This window comes from Sciurus vulgaris (assembly GCF_902686455.1).
Source record: "Sciurus vulgaris genome assembly, chromosome: 9".
Taxonomy (NCBI): domain Eukaryota; kingdom Metazoa; phylum Chordata; class Mammalia; order Rodentia; family Sciuridae; genus Sciurus; species Sciurus vulgaris.
In genome coordinates this window covers 113,283,264-113,300,689 of record NC_136469.1, presented here as the reverse complement: position 1 = coordinate 113,300,689, position 17,426 = coordinate 113,283,264, and the positions used below count along the sequence as shown (strand labels likewise).

At 42.6% G+C, this 17,426-nt stretch overlaps 1 protein-coding gene and 1 long non-coding RNA gene across 3 annotated transcripts in view; one reads left to right on the top strand and one right to left on the bottom strand.

Annotated features, from left to right (window-relative positions):
• RHOH (ras homolog family member H) overlaps window positions 1–4,702 on the top strand; it is a 42,694-nt gene extending 37,992 nt beyond the window's left edge. The window contains exons 3-4 of one of the 2 annotated variants that reach the window (XM_079152885.1): window positions 227–352; window positions 647–4,702. In XM_079152885.1, coding sequence (XP_079009011.1) covers window positions 862–1,437 — 576 coding nt within the window. In that variant the 5' untranslated portion in view covers window positions 227–352; window positions 647–861 and the 3' untranslated portion in view covers window positions 1,438–4,702. The remainder of the gene's footprint in view (window positions 1–226; window positions 353–646) is intronic. The other variant, XM_079152886.1, reaches the window with a different exon arrangement.
• The window catches only part of LOC306669065, a 512,353-nt gene that overhangs the window by 208,587 nt on the left and 286,340 nt on the right, over window positions 1–17,426 (bottom strand). The window lies entirely within an intron of this gene.

The following is a 17,426-nucleotide window of genomic DNA, read 5'->3' as shown; positions in this document are numbered from 1 at the left end:
GCTTAGGGCCTCACTAAATTGCTGAGGCTGACTTTGAACTTGTGATTCTCCTACCTCAGTCTCCTGAGCTGCTGGGATGACAGGCCTGTGCTACCAAACTCATCTTCTAGTGATATTTTTTCTCTTGCCTCAATGCGAATTTCCAAGTAACCAAGGGCTGGATGATTAATCAATGAAGGAAAATGTACTTAGTGTCCGTTGTTCATTGAAGTTCTCCTTCTTGCAGTTCCCAAAGTGTCTGGAAGCCTCCAGAAACCAAAGCCCAGGGAGAGCATGCACGCAGCTGCCTTGGCGACTGCGCGGAGCAGCCACCGGTAGAGAGCTGCTCGGGAGCATCGCATTCACACGCCAGGTTGTCACTGAGGTCTTTTACATGTAGTGCTCAAAGCAGTTGCTTGTGCTTCCATCACTAGGCTGATGTTAAGCATAAAATCGTCTTCAACTTCTTGCTCAGGAGGCATTGTGGGTGCCAGTGTGGAGGGAGAACAGGTCTTATCTGACTTAGCTGAGGGGTGGTGGGGTTGAACAGTGGGGCTGGGCAGTTGCCCTGAGATGAGCCCCCCATTCAAGGACTGGTCAATCAGAAAGCTCCCAGTCACCAAAACATGAAAAAAGACTCAATTTCCTGCTTCTATTTCTGTTCTAGTTGGAGACTAGGCTTTGGAAGTCTTCCAGGTCACCACTGCCTCTCTCTTGGATGGACAGGGAGAAATAACACCTGCAGATTGCTGCCAGACGTCCTGAGAACACAAGCCCACCTGGTCTTTGGTCCCCTTGCTGAATGGCGTTTGCCGCAGTAGCCCACTGAGGGCTCTTTTCCTTTGGATTCTGGACCTGGGTGCAGGACTGCTGTCTGAGAAGATGCTGAGTTCCATCAAGTGTGTGTTGGTGGGCGACAGCGCTGTGGGGAAAACCTCACTGTTGGTGCGCTTCACCTCTGAGACCTTCCCCGAGGCCTACAAGCCCACAGTGTATGAGAACACAGGTGTGGATGTCTTCATGGATGGCATCCAGATCAGCCTGGGCCTCTGGGACACAGCCGGCAATGACGCCTTCAGAAGCATCCGTCCCCTGTCCTACCAGCAGGCTGATGTGGTGCTGATGTGCTACTCCGTGGCCAACCATAACTCATTCCTGAACTTGAAGAACAAGTGGATTGGTGAAATCAGGAGCAACCTTCCATGTACCCCGGTGCTGGTGGTGGCCACCCAGACTGACCAGCGGGAGGTGGGGCCTCACAGGGCCTCCTGCATCAATGCCATAGATGGGAAGAAACTGGCCCAGGATGTGCGAGCCAAGGGCTACCTGGAGTGCTCGGCCCTTAGCAACCGGGGCGTGCAGCAGGTGTTTGAGTGTGCTGTCCGGACTGCGGTCAACCAGGCCAGGAGACGAAACCGAAGGAAGTTCTTCTCCATCAATGAGTGCAAGATCTTCTAAACCCCAGGACACTTCACCCGACACTCAGGAACACATGCCAAAGAACAATGGGAGGAGAGAAGCAGGCAAGATAGGAAGGTTGGTGCTCTTTCTAGGCACATCCCAAGCAGCCCTTCCTGTTGGACACAGCTGTTGAGACTGGGCCAATGGATGTTTTCACTAAATATAAATGAACTCCCCTCAAAATATACTCAGAGGAACCCCTTGGGCTGTAATGGATAGCTCATTTTCAATTAAAAAATTAAAATGGGCTCCATAATTTTGGACAATGAAGTGAGTTTTCCAAGTATTCCATATTTAAAGACACGCTTTATTTAAATAATAGCAAAGTCTACAGCTCTTGTACATAATTGGTTTTTACACTTGGAAAGTCTTTTCCTACATACTTACAAACTGCTATATGAGTGAAATAACCTCGTGGGGCTTTGCCATATGTTTATAGTGTTATTATTTTTGCCAAAACCAGTAGTTCTGTCAAAACCTCTTGCCTGCTGGAATTTTCTAGGTAATTGAATTTTGAAATGACCATAAACTGATCTGTGCAATTAATTTTCCACTTACATTTTATTTAGAGTTGTATATAAAATACAGTTCCATAAACATAAGATATTTCCATACTGACTAAGGATTTTCAACAGTTACCACCTCATTTCTCTGTAATTATAAAAAAAGCATTTCTTACTTGTGAACTTCTTTTTAAAGAACCCCAGTTATGCACTAAGTTTTCCTCAGTTGTTCACCAGGTCCCACAGCAGGGAAATGCTTCTGGCAGGGAACCACACTGCTCAATGGCAGTAGGACGTGGAACAGGAGCGAGCACTCATGCTCCCTTCAGGGACCTCGGCTCATTGCCTGTCACTTCAAGGCAGTGCCTCTGAATGGTTGCAGGTCTTATGGAAGAGGGCAGGCATAAAGTTCTGCTTGGTGGCTCATTTGACAAACGTGTTCTCCAACTCTGGCTGGCATGACAACATATTTTATAAATTTTAGCATCTAATTCTGAATAATTGAGAAAGTGCCTATATATGTGTGTGTGCAAGGGGAAAAAGGTAGAATTTATAACTTTTACTGTTTCATGAATATAAATTCTTGAGTGAAAAATCAAAGCCAAATAAACCCCAAACAGAGTTGTGTAGACATTGCTCAGGTAACAAAAGTTACCAGGGATAATACTAAATAAATAGGGACAAACACACACACACCCCTAAAGCCCCATTTTATCTAATAGCTTAAAAGCACTGATGTTGCTCATCTGTTAAAAATGAGAACAGAGTTCTATGTAACTTAAAGAAATTGTGAAGATATATAACTTGCTATACCCAGATATACCCTTTTCTGCCCCCATCAAATACAACTGAGAGTCACCTGAACCACATTTATGGTAGTACTTATTTACGTGCAGTACCCCAGTGTTCTGGTGTAACAGTAAGGCAGCTAGCATGAGTAACAATGATCAGAATTATGCTGGCATTGCCAAACCCATTTTTCAGATTCCTTATTTGGCCAGTTCTTTATAACTGTAATCAGTGTCAAAAATCAAATCTGCTCTCACCTCACACTGCTTTTGCCTCCTCTCTCTCCTCTCACCCACATCCAGTAAAAGGCCTGGGACCTGGATCTTAGTCTGTGGTGGGAGGGTTGCCCCGATTCTTTGGGATTAAGGGTCTATCTTCATCCCTCCAGTCCTGTGGTCTGTTCTTGCCTCTGCATCACCTGTGTGGTTCCATGGTGGAAGCAGAGGAGGAAGGGCAGGCTGGGGGGGTCACAAATGGCTTTGCTATTACCTAGTCGAGGACACACAGATGAGACCTGTGCCTACTGGCTGGAGCCAAGCTCACAGGCTCTGGGAACCCTCACATCTGAGACGGAGGACTCTATGCGTGACCCTCCTCAGTGGGAAGCTGGTAGAAATTGAGCCAGTCGGTATCTGTCATCCCTGCTGGGTTACAGGTTCTTGAAGGCAGGGCCACCTCCTATCATCTCAGTGTCCCCAGGGGCTCACACAGGGAAGGAACAGTAGCTAAATTCAGTTGTATTGAATTGAACTGGAGAAAGACAAAAATTGGGCTTCTATACCATAGAGGGGTTATGAGAAGGACGCAGACCCTCACCATCCTCGAAGGGGTGAGAAATGAAAATAGGTCATTTGGGTGAATCCATGTTAACGCATGTTCTACATGAGTGTGTATTTATTTTTGCTGACCTGGATGAAGGCATACGTTTCTTACACTTCAATACTCGTGGTCCCTTTTTGTAGATTATTATTATGTCTATTCTTTACCATTGCAAATGGGAAAATTAAATATGCTCTTGTTTACATTAAAGAGTTGTTTTGAGTGGTCAAGAAACTCATCCTTGTCTCATTCATTCGGGCTGCTATAACGAAATACCATATATGGTGTGGTTTAAACTACGGAAGTTTTTGCCTTATAGTTTGGAGGCTAGGGAGTCTGAGATTAGGTGCCAGTACGGCCGGGTTCTGGTGAGGCCCATGCTCCTGGTTTGCAGATGGTTGTCTTCTTGCTGTGTTCCCACATGAAGAGGGTAGAGATCACCTCTCCTGTCTCTTATAAGAGCACTAAAGTCCCACCTCCTAATGTCATCACATTGGCGATTGGGCTTCAACAAATGAATTTTGGGGGAACACAAACATTCCATCCACAGCAATCTATTCTATCTTACTTTCTAACTGACTAGTTAAAAGGGGGCAGTAGAATCTAGTGCAAGGGAATTAGGCAAAGTGACAAGAAAACTGGAAACATCCTAATGGTTCAAGTTTCTGGATTGCTTTGGATGAGCTGGGTGCCATGTTTAAAATTTGAATATCATCACACTGCATGGGTGTAGATGGCTCACATTATAATGAAGCTCCTCTTATACAGGGAAACTGAGGCTCAGCATGTCAATGTGACAAGTCTAAGCCACACCGCGGTGAGTGGCAGTACCAGGAGTCTCGATCGGGCCTGTGTGACTCCAAAGCTCTGCTCAAAACCACAGTGCCCCACTTCCTCCCAGAGCAGCCTGACTGAATGACTTTGCCACATCCTATCTCACATAGCCTGAAGTCCCAGCCCCCCAGTCAAGGACCTGTATTTAAAAGATTATTTTTATCTTCTGCAAGGCTGGCAATCGAACTTAGGAACTCATGCATCTTATACAAGCTACATGCCAAGCTCTGAAGCATTATCTTTAAATAAAATATTCCAAGTCTGGTCCTCTTTTATTTATTTATTCTGGCAATGAGAATAAGACCTATGTAAGTCATAGAGTGTCACCATTTGCAAGGGCTCCTATTTCAACTGTTGGTTTTTCAGTGTAAATTCATAAGTTGGTGTGTAAATTGGCAGAGATAAATACCCCATAATTCAATGCTTTAAAAAGTGTGGGAAATATTTGCTTTTTCTTATCTCACTTATCCCAATCCTCAGATTTCATTTAATTTCTTTGACTGAGGGAGTAACAGGGGAGAAGAGAACCTGGTTCTTTCCTTTCCAGAATTTGATACCCAGGAAGGACATTTTACCCAGAATGAGACGTGATGGAAGGACTCCAGTTCGGCACATCTGTAGGGTTACAATATGACAGAAAGGACAGGGGAATTCATGAGTGTTTGTCTCCAGAACTGAGAAGGCACAACTCCATGGTGAGACTTATTTGTCCTGAGACTGTATCTCTCCTGGTAAAATAAAGAAATATAATCACTGGTCCAGATCTCAACAGTTTTTTTCAAGAAAAGATCAAATAACCATGGAAATGACTTGTGATATAAGTTCATGAAGAGTACTTGATCAAACCTCAAGTCAGCATTAACACTTTGGTAGATTCTAAAATATATTCTGACATGGAACTTAATGGTAGATAAAAAAAAAGCCAGACAGTTCTGATGTATTTGGAGTAAAAAAAAAAAAAAAAAAAAAAATTTTGAGTTGTGTGTCTTTTAGTCTCAAATTCTTTTTCTTTAAAATATAGGAACTCATATCTATGATTCTCTGTAAGTATTGTTGTAATAATGATTGTGAAAGTGCTTTTTATCTGTAAACTAACATTCAGCCAGGCATGTTATATCCTTGGTAGATTCCTATGTAGAAACAGAAGATGAATATTCTAGATAATATTAGAACTTTCTAGAACTTGCCAATTGTGGGCCACATGATGGAAAACCCAATAGAAGTAGGTTTCATTTGTAGCATTGTTAACTGAGCAAGATGACACCTAGGGTAATGAAAACAGCTACAAACTGTGTTCAGATGTCACCTCATGTAATGTTCATAACAGACTGACAAAGGAGATATTCTCTTTCTGTTGGTAAGAAACCCAGGATTAGGGCTGGGGTTGTGGCTCAATGGTAGAGTGCATGCCTAGCATGTGTGAGGCACTGGGTTAGTTTCTCAGCACCGTGTATAAATAAATAAAGAAAATAAAGGTCCATCAACAACTAAAAAATATATTAAAAAAAAAAGAAACCGAGGATCAGACATATTCATAGAGATACTTCCCTTTTATAGCCCTTTTAATAATGTCCCAGTTTTGCTATCTAATTTTGATGTGATTAAACTTGACCAGCTAAAAATGATATGATTAATTATATTTAGTGTTCGATACACTTGCTAATTTAGCCACAATGGAAACACTGTCGGGTGTGCTGATGACTGGCACTTGCGAACCTTCCTGCGTGACCTTTCTTTGGTCCTTCTTCTTGTAATAGTGTCTCAGGTGGTTCTATCTCACTGTGTGGCTGGGTCTCCTTGCTGCCCCCACTCCCCCATTTCCATTGTCCACTCTTCACTGCCCTGCTCTGTGCCTGAGAGGCTCACCCTGTGAACTGAGTCACCCAGGATCTCTTCCTGGCGTCCACTTGGTTCAGCTGAGGGGAGACTCTGGCAGAAAGTGGATAGGTAGGAGGAAAGGATGGTGGAGTGTTCTTCCCTGCACTTTCCTGCTCTGGTCTGCTTATTTGGGAAGAGTTGTGTCTCTCTGTGATTCCAGTTCCTGCTAGGCAGCTTCTCTCTTCCATGGCTCCAGCTTCCTCTGGGCCCTGATGTGGTCGCTTCATGGGGATCTCAACGAGTAGGGCTTTCATTCAGATCTCTTCATTTGAACCACCTAGAACCAATTTGGTTTCCTCCTGGACTCTGAGTGATACATTTGCTACATATTAATCTACGTGCTTTGGCATTAAGTGATTACTAAGCCCTGTTGAAAGTGTTTGGGTTAGCAGCATGGGTAACTGTTCTTTCCTGTGCCACAAAACCCAAGAAATATCACTCTTTACATCTATTTTCTTGGAAGAAAAAGGAGGAGGGTGTTGATTAATTCTACTCTGAATAAGCAAAAGAAATAGTTCCGGAATAGCAATGTTAAAAAATTGCATGTCTTCTAATGACACAATTATATTAAAGAAGTTTTGTTATTAGTCATAATATATAAAGAATAACTACAAATCAAAAAGAAAACATTCCAATTTTAAGATGCACATTCTGAGAAAATATGCATGACCAATGAACAATAGATAGAAGATATGCTTAGACTGGACATGGTGGTGCATGCCTATAATCCCAGTGACTCAGGAGGCTGAGGCAGGAGGATTGCAAGTTCTAGCTCAGTCTGGGCAACTTAGTGAGACCCTGTCTCAAAAATAAAGAGGTACATGTATGATTACACAAACGGTGTGACTCTACTTCAAGTACGACCAGAGAAATGAAACTTGCACACCATTTGTGTACAATGAATCAAAAAATAAATAAATAAAAATAAAGGGCTAGTGATATAACTCAGAGGTAGAGCCCACCCTTGGATTCAATTCCCAATATCACACACACACACACACACACACACACACACACACACACACACACAATGTGTTTAATCTCATATGTAATCAAATCTACCAATGAGATATTATTTTCAAATGACCATATTGAAAAAAGAATAAGTATGACAATATCAAGCATTGATAAGTATATGACGATAGGAACTCATATAAGCTACTTGTGAGAGTATAAATTTGTATAACATTTTTAGTGTTACTTAATAGTACTAAATATCCTGTACCTTTGACCAAGAAATTTCATGCTCTAGAGATACTCTTATATAGATTTCCTGGGAGACATGGGTGAGAGTGTTCTTCATAGCATTATAGATAATAGCAAAAACTAGGAACAAGGTAATGCCATAAACTAAAATTCACTCAGAATGGCTAAATGAATTTTGGTGTATTTGCATAAACTCTGTAACAATGAAAATGAATAAAATATACCTATACATATCAATATGAACCAGTGTAGATAATATTGTGGAGAAAAAAGCAAGTGGCAAAAATAATACATGCAGTCTTATTCCATTTATTTGAAGTTTGAATGTGAACAAATCTGAAAAGATATAATATTTAGGCTTTAAAAAGATTTTAAAACACAAGAACAATTAACATAGTATCCAAATGAGTGGTTACCTCTTGGGGGGGGGGGGTAGTATGATGGGCAGGATCACCAGTCTTGTGACAGGTATTGGTAACGTTCTACTTCTTGAGTTTGAGAAGTCAGTAATTGGTGTTCACTAACTTTTTCTATTATTATTTATTACTCAAAAACATTCTTATGTATTTTATATATAATATAATATATATAATATATATAACATAATATATATATATTTTAAAAATTCAGGTTCTACCATTGAATTGCCTGAATTTGAATCCCAACTCTGCCACATATTGAGGCTCAGATAAATATACAGATATATATATATATATATATATATAGAGAGAGAGAGAGAGAGAGAGAGAGAGAGAGAGAGAATCTCTTTTTTTAAAATAATTTATTTATTTTGATTCATTGTAAACAAATGGGGTACAACTTTTTTCTCTGGTTGTACATGAAGAAGAGTCATACCATCTGTGTAATCATACATGTACATAGGGTAATGACGTTTGTCTCATTCTGTTATTTTTCCTGCCCCACCCCTCCACCCTTCTTTTCCCTCTATACAATCCATCCTTCCTCCATTCTTGCCTCACTCCCAGCCCCCATTATGTATCATCATTCGCTTATCAGAGAGAGAGATATTTCTCTTTTAAAGCTACTTTTAAAATGTCCCAGTTTTACTAATTTTGATATAACTAAACTTGACTGGTTAAAAATTATATATAATATAAAATATTAACTACATTTAATGTTCATTATACTCGCTAATATAGCCAAGATGGTAAGATTGACCTCTCAGCCTTGTGTAAGCTAACTAAACTCTCAACAGTTTCCTCTTGTGTAAAATGGAGAAAATATTATCAGAGTAGTGAGTTTTAAAGAGCTAATTTAGGTAGAGGCTGTACTAGGTCCGGTACACAATAAGTGCTCAATAAATGGTGCTAAATATTCAATTGTTATTTTCAGTACCTCAGAGTGAGGAGGACCGTGTCGCTTCATGGATGATCACTTGGAGTCTTGAGACTGTTAACTGACCTGTTCAAAGCCTTAAGGGCTGGTGTCACATCTGGACCACTTTGCTCTTCCTATGGCCTTTTTTTTTTTTTTAATGCTCTTTTCTCTAAGATTCTAAGTGGAAAGGGACTTGGGTTTTTAATTGTTCACTTTTCATAAATTGCAATTGAATCCATGTTTCCTATGCTTCATCATTTCTAGTATTACTTCTTAGCACAAACAGGTGAATTTTGGTAACAGAAGGGATTGGCAGTCTCAGTTTCTTATTGTAAATGGCAACAGATCTCCACTCACTTTTTTTTGGTACTGAGGATTGAACTCAGTGGCACTCCATCACTGAGTCACATCCCCATCCCTATTTTGTATTTTATTCAGAGACATGGTCTTATTGAGTTGCTTAGTGCCTCACTTTTGCTGAGGCTGGCTTTGAACTAGTGGTCCTCCTGCCTCAGCCTCCTGAGCCACTGGGATTACAGGCATGTGCCACTGTGCTTGGCTCCATTCACTTCTTTATTTGTTCAGCATTTGCCAAGCTCTTTGGTTTTCTGTGGGACTGATTCAGAAAAAGTAGAGAGTTCATTACTGGAGGTAATGACCCTGCTTGCCTCCATGACTGCGGTATGTATTGCCTATGTTTACATGTCCTGCTGCACCAGGACCTTCTTGGCTTCAAACTGTGCCAATTGCCTAGGTTCCTGCTTTCATGGGGTTTAGGATCTAGTTAGGTTAAAGTGTATAGCCAATAACTATAAAAACAAATAAATAAGATCAGTGTGGATGAATGATCGGTGCTAGGAATAAAATAAATAAGGATAAAGGAGAGAAAATATTTGGTAGTTGAGTAGGAGAGGGAGGCCTAACAGAACAACAGCCTGATTGAGACTGACGGCGCAATTCCTCTGAAAAAGAAGCAGTTGCCGGGCGTGACAGTACACACCTGCAACCCCAGTGGCTTGGGAGGGAGGCAGGAGGATCCCAAGTTCAAAACCAGCCTCAGCAATGTAGCAAGGCCCTAAGCAACTTAATGAGACTCAGTCTCAAAATAAAATATAAAAGAGGGGCTGGCAAATGTGACTCAGTGGTGGAGCCACTAGGTTCCATCCCTGGTAACCCCACCCCCACCCCCCCCCCCCACCCCCGGCAAAAAAAAAGCAGAAACCAGCTTCAATTCTTTCTTCTTGGCCCAAGAGGGACACATACTTCCACACTGATCCATGTTTGATATTGTACAGCCCCCTCCAGAAGTGACTGCCTTTGCTGGGGATTCTAATCTGTCTGTCTACCTCTTACCCAGGACTGAGGGCTGCTTCAGCAACTGGATTAGCAAATAACCCAAAAGAGAAAACTGATATGATTCACAGAAGCTGAGGGCTTACACAGCCAAGTGGTTTCCAGCAGATTCTGAACAAAAGGAAGGAAATGACTAGAATGCAGGGTCTAGATAGGGCTCAGAATCAAGAGCTTGTCTGCTGGGCACTGCAGAACAATTCCAAGAATTTGCAGGCTGAGCAAGCACGTGGCCGCCTGGCCTAGGGAAGTAGCATGGTCACAGCGTGTTAGTGCCCACCCCTCAAAACAGCTAGATGTGCTTGCCCCTCATGGCTGTGATGCTTAAAAAGAACCTAATAAGGCACGCCAATATGCCTGGAGAACTTTCACACTGATAGAAATGGACAGGGTGTAATTCAGGTGAGTCACCAGAATTGAATGGAGGTAGCTGTTGCGTGGTGATCCTCTTGTCTCAGGGAATTGAAGAGTTACTGAGGGTTTGGATTAGAGATACCTTTCTAAAAAAGTTTTCAGAGTCCCAGCTAAATCACCATATATGTGTACTTCTGTAATGCATTTTCCCTTCCCCTTTCACCTCCTTCCATCACTTCTGCGTTCAGCCAGGCACCCCTCTGACCCAGCTTTGATGGCTCCAGCATCTGATGGCCCTTGTACACACCGAACCATATATCATACATGAATAACCCTCATGATCATCATCTCCACACATTATATGGCACTTCAAGAATTTACAAAGTGCTTTTTGGAAAATGCCTTATTAAAATGTTTGCCAGTATTTGACCAGCACGCTACAGGTCATTCAGTACTTTGTGTGTGCTGTCTCCCATGACAGTATGACAATGCTGTGCTTTATTATTATTGGGCTAATTTCAGACCAGGAAGCTAAGACTCAGGAGGGCAAATGGACTTGTATACACCCATGTAATGGATGCTTGGAGAATTAAGATTTGTACTTAGATCTCTTGGATCCAAATTTCCCTTTCTCAACTCCACCATGCTTTCATCTGAGGCTCAGGATGACCCTGGGAGAGAAATGTGGTCTAGAAACGTAATATGGCTCATCCAGGTTAGATGCAAGTTACTGAACAAAAGTGAGGTCTCCTTTTTCCAGCCCTGGCTGTCACTATTATTCTTATCCTGGGAACACTTGAAGAAAAATTGGAGCCGTTATTATGTGGTTGTCTGCTAAGCACTTGCTATGATCTGAATGAAGGTATCTCCCCAAATTCATGTTAGGTCCTAATGTGACAGTACTAAAGGCTGTGACCTTCAGGAGGTGAATGGATTAAAGGGAGTAAAGGAGTTTTCTTGCCCTTTCCACCATGTGAGGATGCAGCAAGAAGGCATAGCTAGGAAGAATAGGCCCTCACCAGACCCAAGTATGCTTGGAGCCTTGATCTTGGACTTCTCAGCCTCCAGAACTGTGAGAAATAAAGTTCAACTTCTTATAAATCCCCTAGTCTAAAATACTTTGTTATAGTAACCCCAATGGACTAAGATAGAACTCTTTGAGTTAAACAGATATGGATTATATCTCTGTTCAACAAATGTAAAAGTCTCAAAGAAAGAAATTACCTATAAACCCAGATCCTGAGCCACATTTACCCAAATTCTCTGGACACTGCAGGTAAAACTATACTAACTTTCTTCCCTCCTTCTCTGTTAATGTAGATACTCCCATCAAGGATCTAGTATCTAAATCAACACAGCTAGAACATTTTCTTTTGCTTATCTATTATTTACTAGACTCACATTTTTGAAGTTGGAAGGTATGTCAGGGAGGATTAGCCTAACCATGTCACTTTACAGATGAAGAAGCTGATTCTGCTAACTGCCCCAGGCCACACAGCTGGCTGTAGGCAAAGCTGGGCTGAGGACCAGGGCCTGGATTCTTGCCTTTCCTGAAGGCCTTGGTCCTTCCACTCTCTACCCTGGAGCTTTGGACTCAGACTTTTTGATTCAACATTCAATAATGAAAGTTAAAGGCCTACCCTTTGTTTAAAATGTTAAGGGCATTGGCAGGAGATTAAAAAAAGAGGATGAAAATGTCAGATGCAAAGGCCACCACATGAAGCCAGCAAGAGAAGAGAAGCAGGAGGACAAGGACATGCTAGCCTGCAGCACTGCCTTGTCTGTTGTTAACAAGCTCAACGCAGAGCTGTGAGCCTTCAGCAACTCAGGCTGGGACTTCAAGGGTGTCAGGAAACCTGGGGGATGCTCGCCACAACTTTGCCCAAATGCACTAAGGAAAATCTTCAGCCTATCCTTCTTAGGACAGAGTAAAGGAATCATAATGGATAATGATTCTTTTTTCTTTTCTTTTTTTTTGGTACTGAGGATTAAAACCAGAGGTGCTTTACCACCAAGTCACATCCCCACATCCTCAGCCCTTTTTATTTTTTATTTTGAGATAGGGTGTCACTAAGTAGCCGAGGTTGATCTTGAACCTACCATCCTCCTTCCTCTGCCTCCAGAGTTGCTGGGATTACAGATGTGCACTAGCATGCCCTGCTCAAAGATTATGCATACAGATTTTTTTCTATCTGTCCATCCAAGTTGCATGCTGATTTTTCCAAAGATGAGAAAAGGCAGTGACACAAAAAAAGACAATACTAAAAATCACTCCAAATAACCACTGTCAACCTCATTTTTCTACTCTTCCAGACTTTTTCTCATCTACATGTGTGTGTATTTTCACAGAAATAGGATGGTATGCTGTGATCTGATTTACAATCTTTTTTTTTTTTTCACTTATTATTTTGTGGACAGTTTTCAGTGTCAGCATGTCAATGAATATTCATACTTGTACACCGTTGTGTGTAATGGCAGCATGTGTATCCATGTTCGCTAATGGCATCTATGACTTCTATTGAACTCTGAAGTGGAAAGTGTGTGTATAACCATGTAGACATGTATATTTTATATATATGTGTATGTGTATATATGTATATAATATATATATATATATAGTGCGTATACATAATGTACATGTCTACATGGCTATAGCTAAACATGACAGTTTAGAGCCATAGTAATATCCACAGATATTCAACACCGTGGTCAAAAAAAAAAAAAAAATACACACACACACACATATATGTACATGTGTGTATGTGTGTGTGTGTATACACTTCCTGTAATTGGGCAAGATCGAGATCAAGGTACTATCATCATCTCCATTTTACAGATGAGGACACTTAGCAAGGTCGGGAGCTTATTTTGGGGCAGAATCAAGGTTCTATCCAGGCAATCTCGCCCCCAGGCTGGGTTCCTGACCACCACTCTTCCAATCGTGGTTCCACCTACTTGGTTCATTACATAAACTGGGACAGCCTGCCGGGAACATCCAGTTCCAGAAAGAAAAATCTCCGTTTGATGGATGTGGAGTCTGGAGGTTGCTTGAACGTCCTGCCAAGTCACCAGTTCCCGACGGGAGGTGGACGGCCTCACCCTCTTGGGTTCCGCCCCTTCTCTTCCGCAGGCCGCGCCCCTCCCTCGGGGTGGGGCTGCAGGGCGGCCTCAGATTCCTTGGGTGCTGCAGGAGGTTCGGGCCCTCCAGCAGCACGGCGGCGAACAGCCCAGCTCTCTAACTGCCACCTCTCAGAACTGCTCTCGGAGCCGCGTCGCTCCAATTGACCAGACTTCCTTCCAGGAAGGGCTGGCAGGGGCCCCGGGGAGGAAGGAAAGGAGGGGGGCGGGGAAGAGCACCCCCATCCTGCCACAACACAGAGCCTCGGATCTGGCTCTGCTTTGATGCAACCGTCTCTCTGATGCTCCCCGGGTGCAGAAGTTCGGGTGGGGTGGGAGGAGGAGGTGTGAGCCGAGCGTGGCTGCGGCGTGGCTCTCCCGGGCCTCGGGCGAGGAGCCCTGGGCGGGCTCGGCAGACCTCCCGCCCCTGCGCCAGGTCCAGTCTGAGGCCCGGGTTGGTGTAGCCGCAAGCAGGACTCTTTCTATGCCAGGGCATTTTCTTAGAAATGGAACTTCTCATGTGACAGTCTGGTCTTTCCAATGGCTTTGTGATCGCCTGATTAATCTGCTACAGCGAAGGACCTTTTTTCTCTTGATCTCCAATCATCGCGATCAATAAATACATGAAAAACACAACAAATTCTGAAAAGGAAAATAATAAGATGAAGAATTAATAGAAGAAGAAGAAGAAAAAAAGAAAAAAAAAAAAAAAACGGGGGCAGGGAGGAGAAAGGAAACAAAACAAAACGAGGACATGTAAAACACAAGGACATGTAAAACACAAGTCCATTGCCAGGTTCTGTGGCAGGCCTGCAATCACAGATACTGGAGGGGTTGTGGGGGTGGGCTGAGGAGAATCGCAAGTTCAAGCAAGTTCAAAGTCAGCCTGGCAGCTTAGTGAGACCCGCCTAAAAACAAAAGCAAAAACAAAAACGAAACAAAACAAAAAAACCCAAAATCAAAAAAGAAAGACCAGGCCTGGTGGTGCACTACCGTAATCTGAGGCAGAAGGACCGATAATTCAGGATCAGGCAAGGCAACTTAGTGAAACCCTGTCTCAAAATTAAATACATATACCCATATATATATATAATTATATATAATATAAGGTATATACATGTGTGTAATATGTGTATTTATTTATTTATTTATGACTGGGGATGTAGGTCAGTGGCAAGGTGCCTCCTGGGTTCAATCCCCAATACCAAAATCGAAAAAAAACCTTGTAGTTAAAAAAAGGTCCTATAAAAAAATATTATCATTGAAGTTCATAGACATTGTCCAATTGCTACGGAACTTTCTGAAAACATTGTACTCTCAGTTTCTGTGCTTACCTTCTGTGGTCCAGTCATGGTTTCTTGACCTAACCTGGACTGTGGGTTATACTTTGAGCAGTGATCTCATTCACTCACTTTTCCGTTCAGGGAAGTTCATTCAATCAGTGAATCAACATTCAGTAAGTACGTATAGGGGATCCCTACTTTATCTGTCCTCAGGTGATTGTTGTGGCACCATGATTGTGTGTTAGAATTATATAATTAAATTGCAACAGCCTTGTAACTCATCGATCACATGTGATGTCCACCAAAATAGCACCGAAAAGAAAGATTGTCCCAGACCTAGTCTTGGGACAGACCCTTATTTGTATATAATGTAATTTACAACTTCATTCTGGGAAGAAAATCAGTGCTACTGATAAAATGCCTGAGCCATTTTCTGACAGGCAATAATGGGATTAAGACTTGTTCTGGGAAACCAGTCTCCCACTTCCAGCAGACTGTCAGACCGCAGTCTGCTTGACCTTTAACCAGACATTCTTTCTTTCTGTGTCTAATCTAACGACAACAATCTGCCCGTTCCTTTTCCTATAAAGTTCCCTGTGCAACTCTTTGAAATGGACTCCCAGAGGCCCTTTCCCTGGAAGGAATGGCAACTAAAGGGGAGGCCGCGGTTCACGGTGATGGGAGGAGTTAGTGGGAGCACAGGACCCCAAGCAAGCTTCATAATATTTCTGAGCCCGTTTCTCATCTATGAAATGGAGGCAGCAATACCTCAGGAAGTGGTTGTGAGAATTAAATGCTGTAAGCGCTGGGTGCTGCCTAGCACATATTTCTGCACCCTGGGTCCCTGGTCTCTGAAGAGGCCAAGCATGTGCCACCAGAATACACCACTCTAGCATATTAGCTGTTCAAATTAAAGGTTTTGAAAAACAGCAGACCCGACACAATCACCCCGGACTGTGTGCAGTTACCTAAAAGCTGGAGATGAAATTCCCAACAACATCCTATCCTCCAGGTCAAGAAGTTGAGACAGAGAATTCCGTTCAGATCTTGTTTAAGTAACTCTCTTGTTAACAGAGTCCAAGACTTGATTCCCATGGGCCCAACAAACCAGGTCCAACCACTCGCCCCAAAGACCAAGCAAAGGAAAAGTTTAATCAATATGGCCATATTTGGAAGTCAACGTGAGGTCCAGCATCCCGCCTGTCTTCCACCGCTGACAGAAGCTTTAGGTTTAAACAGAGGGAGAAGCAGGGTGGGGGTGAGAGGTCTGCTAAGTAAGCAGTTTTGGTCAAATGGTGGTCCGGTTGACCATTCTCTCAGCTCTGGTCTTTGAGGAGGCTCAAGAAGTCCTTATCCCTTGAGGGGGCTTTCCAAGACGCAGGATGCTATCTATCTGACCTATGATCCTGGAAGGCAGTGATTCGGTTCCCATGAGATGGTTGCGATGGGGGCAGACAGATGTGACTGGTTAGAACAGAACCCAGGTTAAGGGAATAGTTCTACAAAACAGGCCCATTGTACCGACCCCCACACGCTTTCTTTTCCAAAAAGCAATTTACCTGCAGCCCTGCCTGGATTAAGTGGACAGGATATGTCACATTCCTCAGCAAACTTCCTGTTATCTGCAGACCCAAAATAATGTCAATAAGTGGAACCCAAGTTACCCTGAAGGGGGGACTTTTGTGACCCTTTTCACAGACCAGCCTGGGACTCAGGAAGATAAGAATAATTCCTCCTAACCATAAACTCTGTAAGAATGTAGGTTAAAAATCCAATTAGAACTGGTCAGCATGGACCAAGGTGACCTAGAGTTGCTGGGTACTTAAGAGTCTGATGTCAGCCTGCTCTCGGTCAAAAGTTAAGAAGTTGACCTGGATGGGACTCTCTAGAAACTTTTCTGGGGTTCCCCACAAAACTGGAGTGCAAGTAGCTAAACTATGGAAGGGCCAAATGTCCTTCAACAGATGAATGGATAAAGAAAATGTATATATACACAATGGAATATTACTCAGCCTTAAAGAAGAATGGAATTATGGCATTTGCAGGTAAATGGATGGAGCTGGAGAATATCATGCTAAGTGAAATAAGCCAATCCCAAAAAACCGAAGGCCGAATATTCTCTCTGATAAGTGGATGCTGATCCATAATGGGGGGAGGGGGGAGTGGGTAGGGAAGAATGAAGGAACTTTGGATTGGGCATAAGGGAGTGAGGGGAGGGGAGGGGTGTGGGGGTGGGAAGAACGGTAGAATGAAACATTATTACCCTACATACATGTATGACTACACTACCAGTGTGACTGCACCATGTTCAGCCAGAGGAAGGAGAAGTTGTGCTCCATTTGTGTACCACGTGTCAAAATGCATTCTACTATCATGTATAACCAATTAGGACAATAAATTTTAAAAAAGAAATAAAAAGGGCTGGGGATGTGGCTCAGTGGTTGAGTGTCCCTGGGTTCAATTTCTGGTACCAAAACAAACCAACGAACCAATGTTTTCAATCTTATAAAATTAT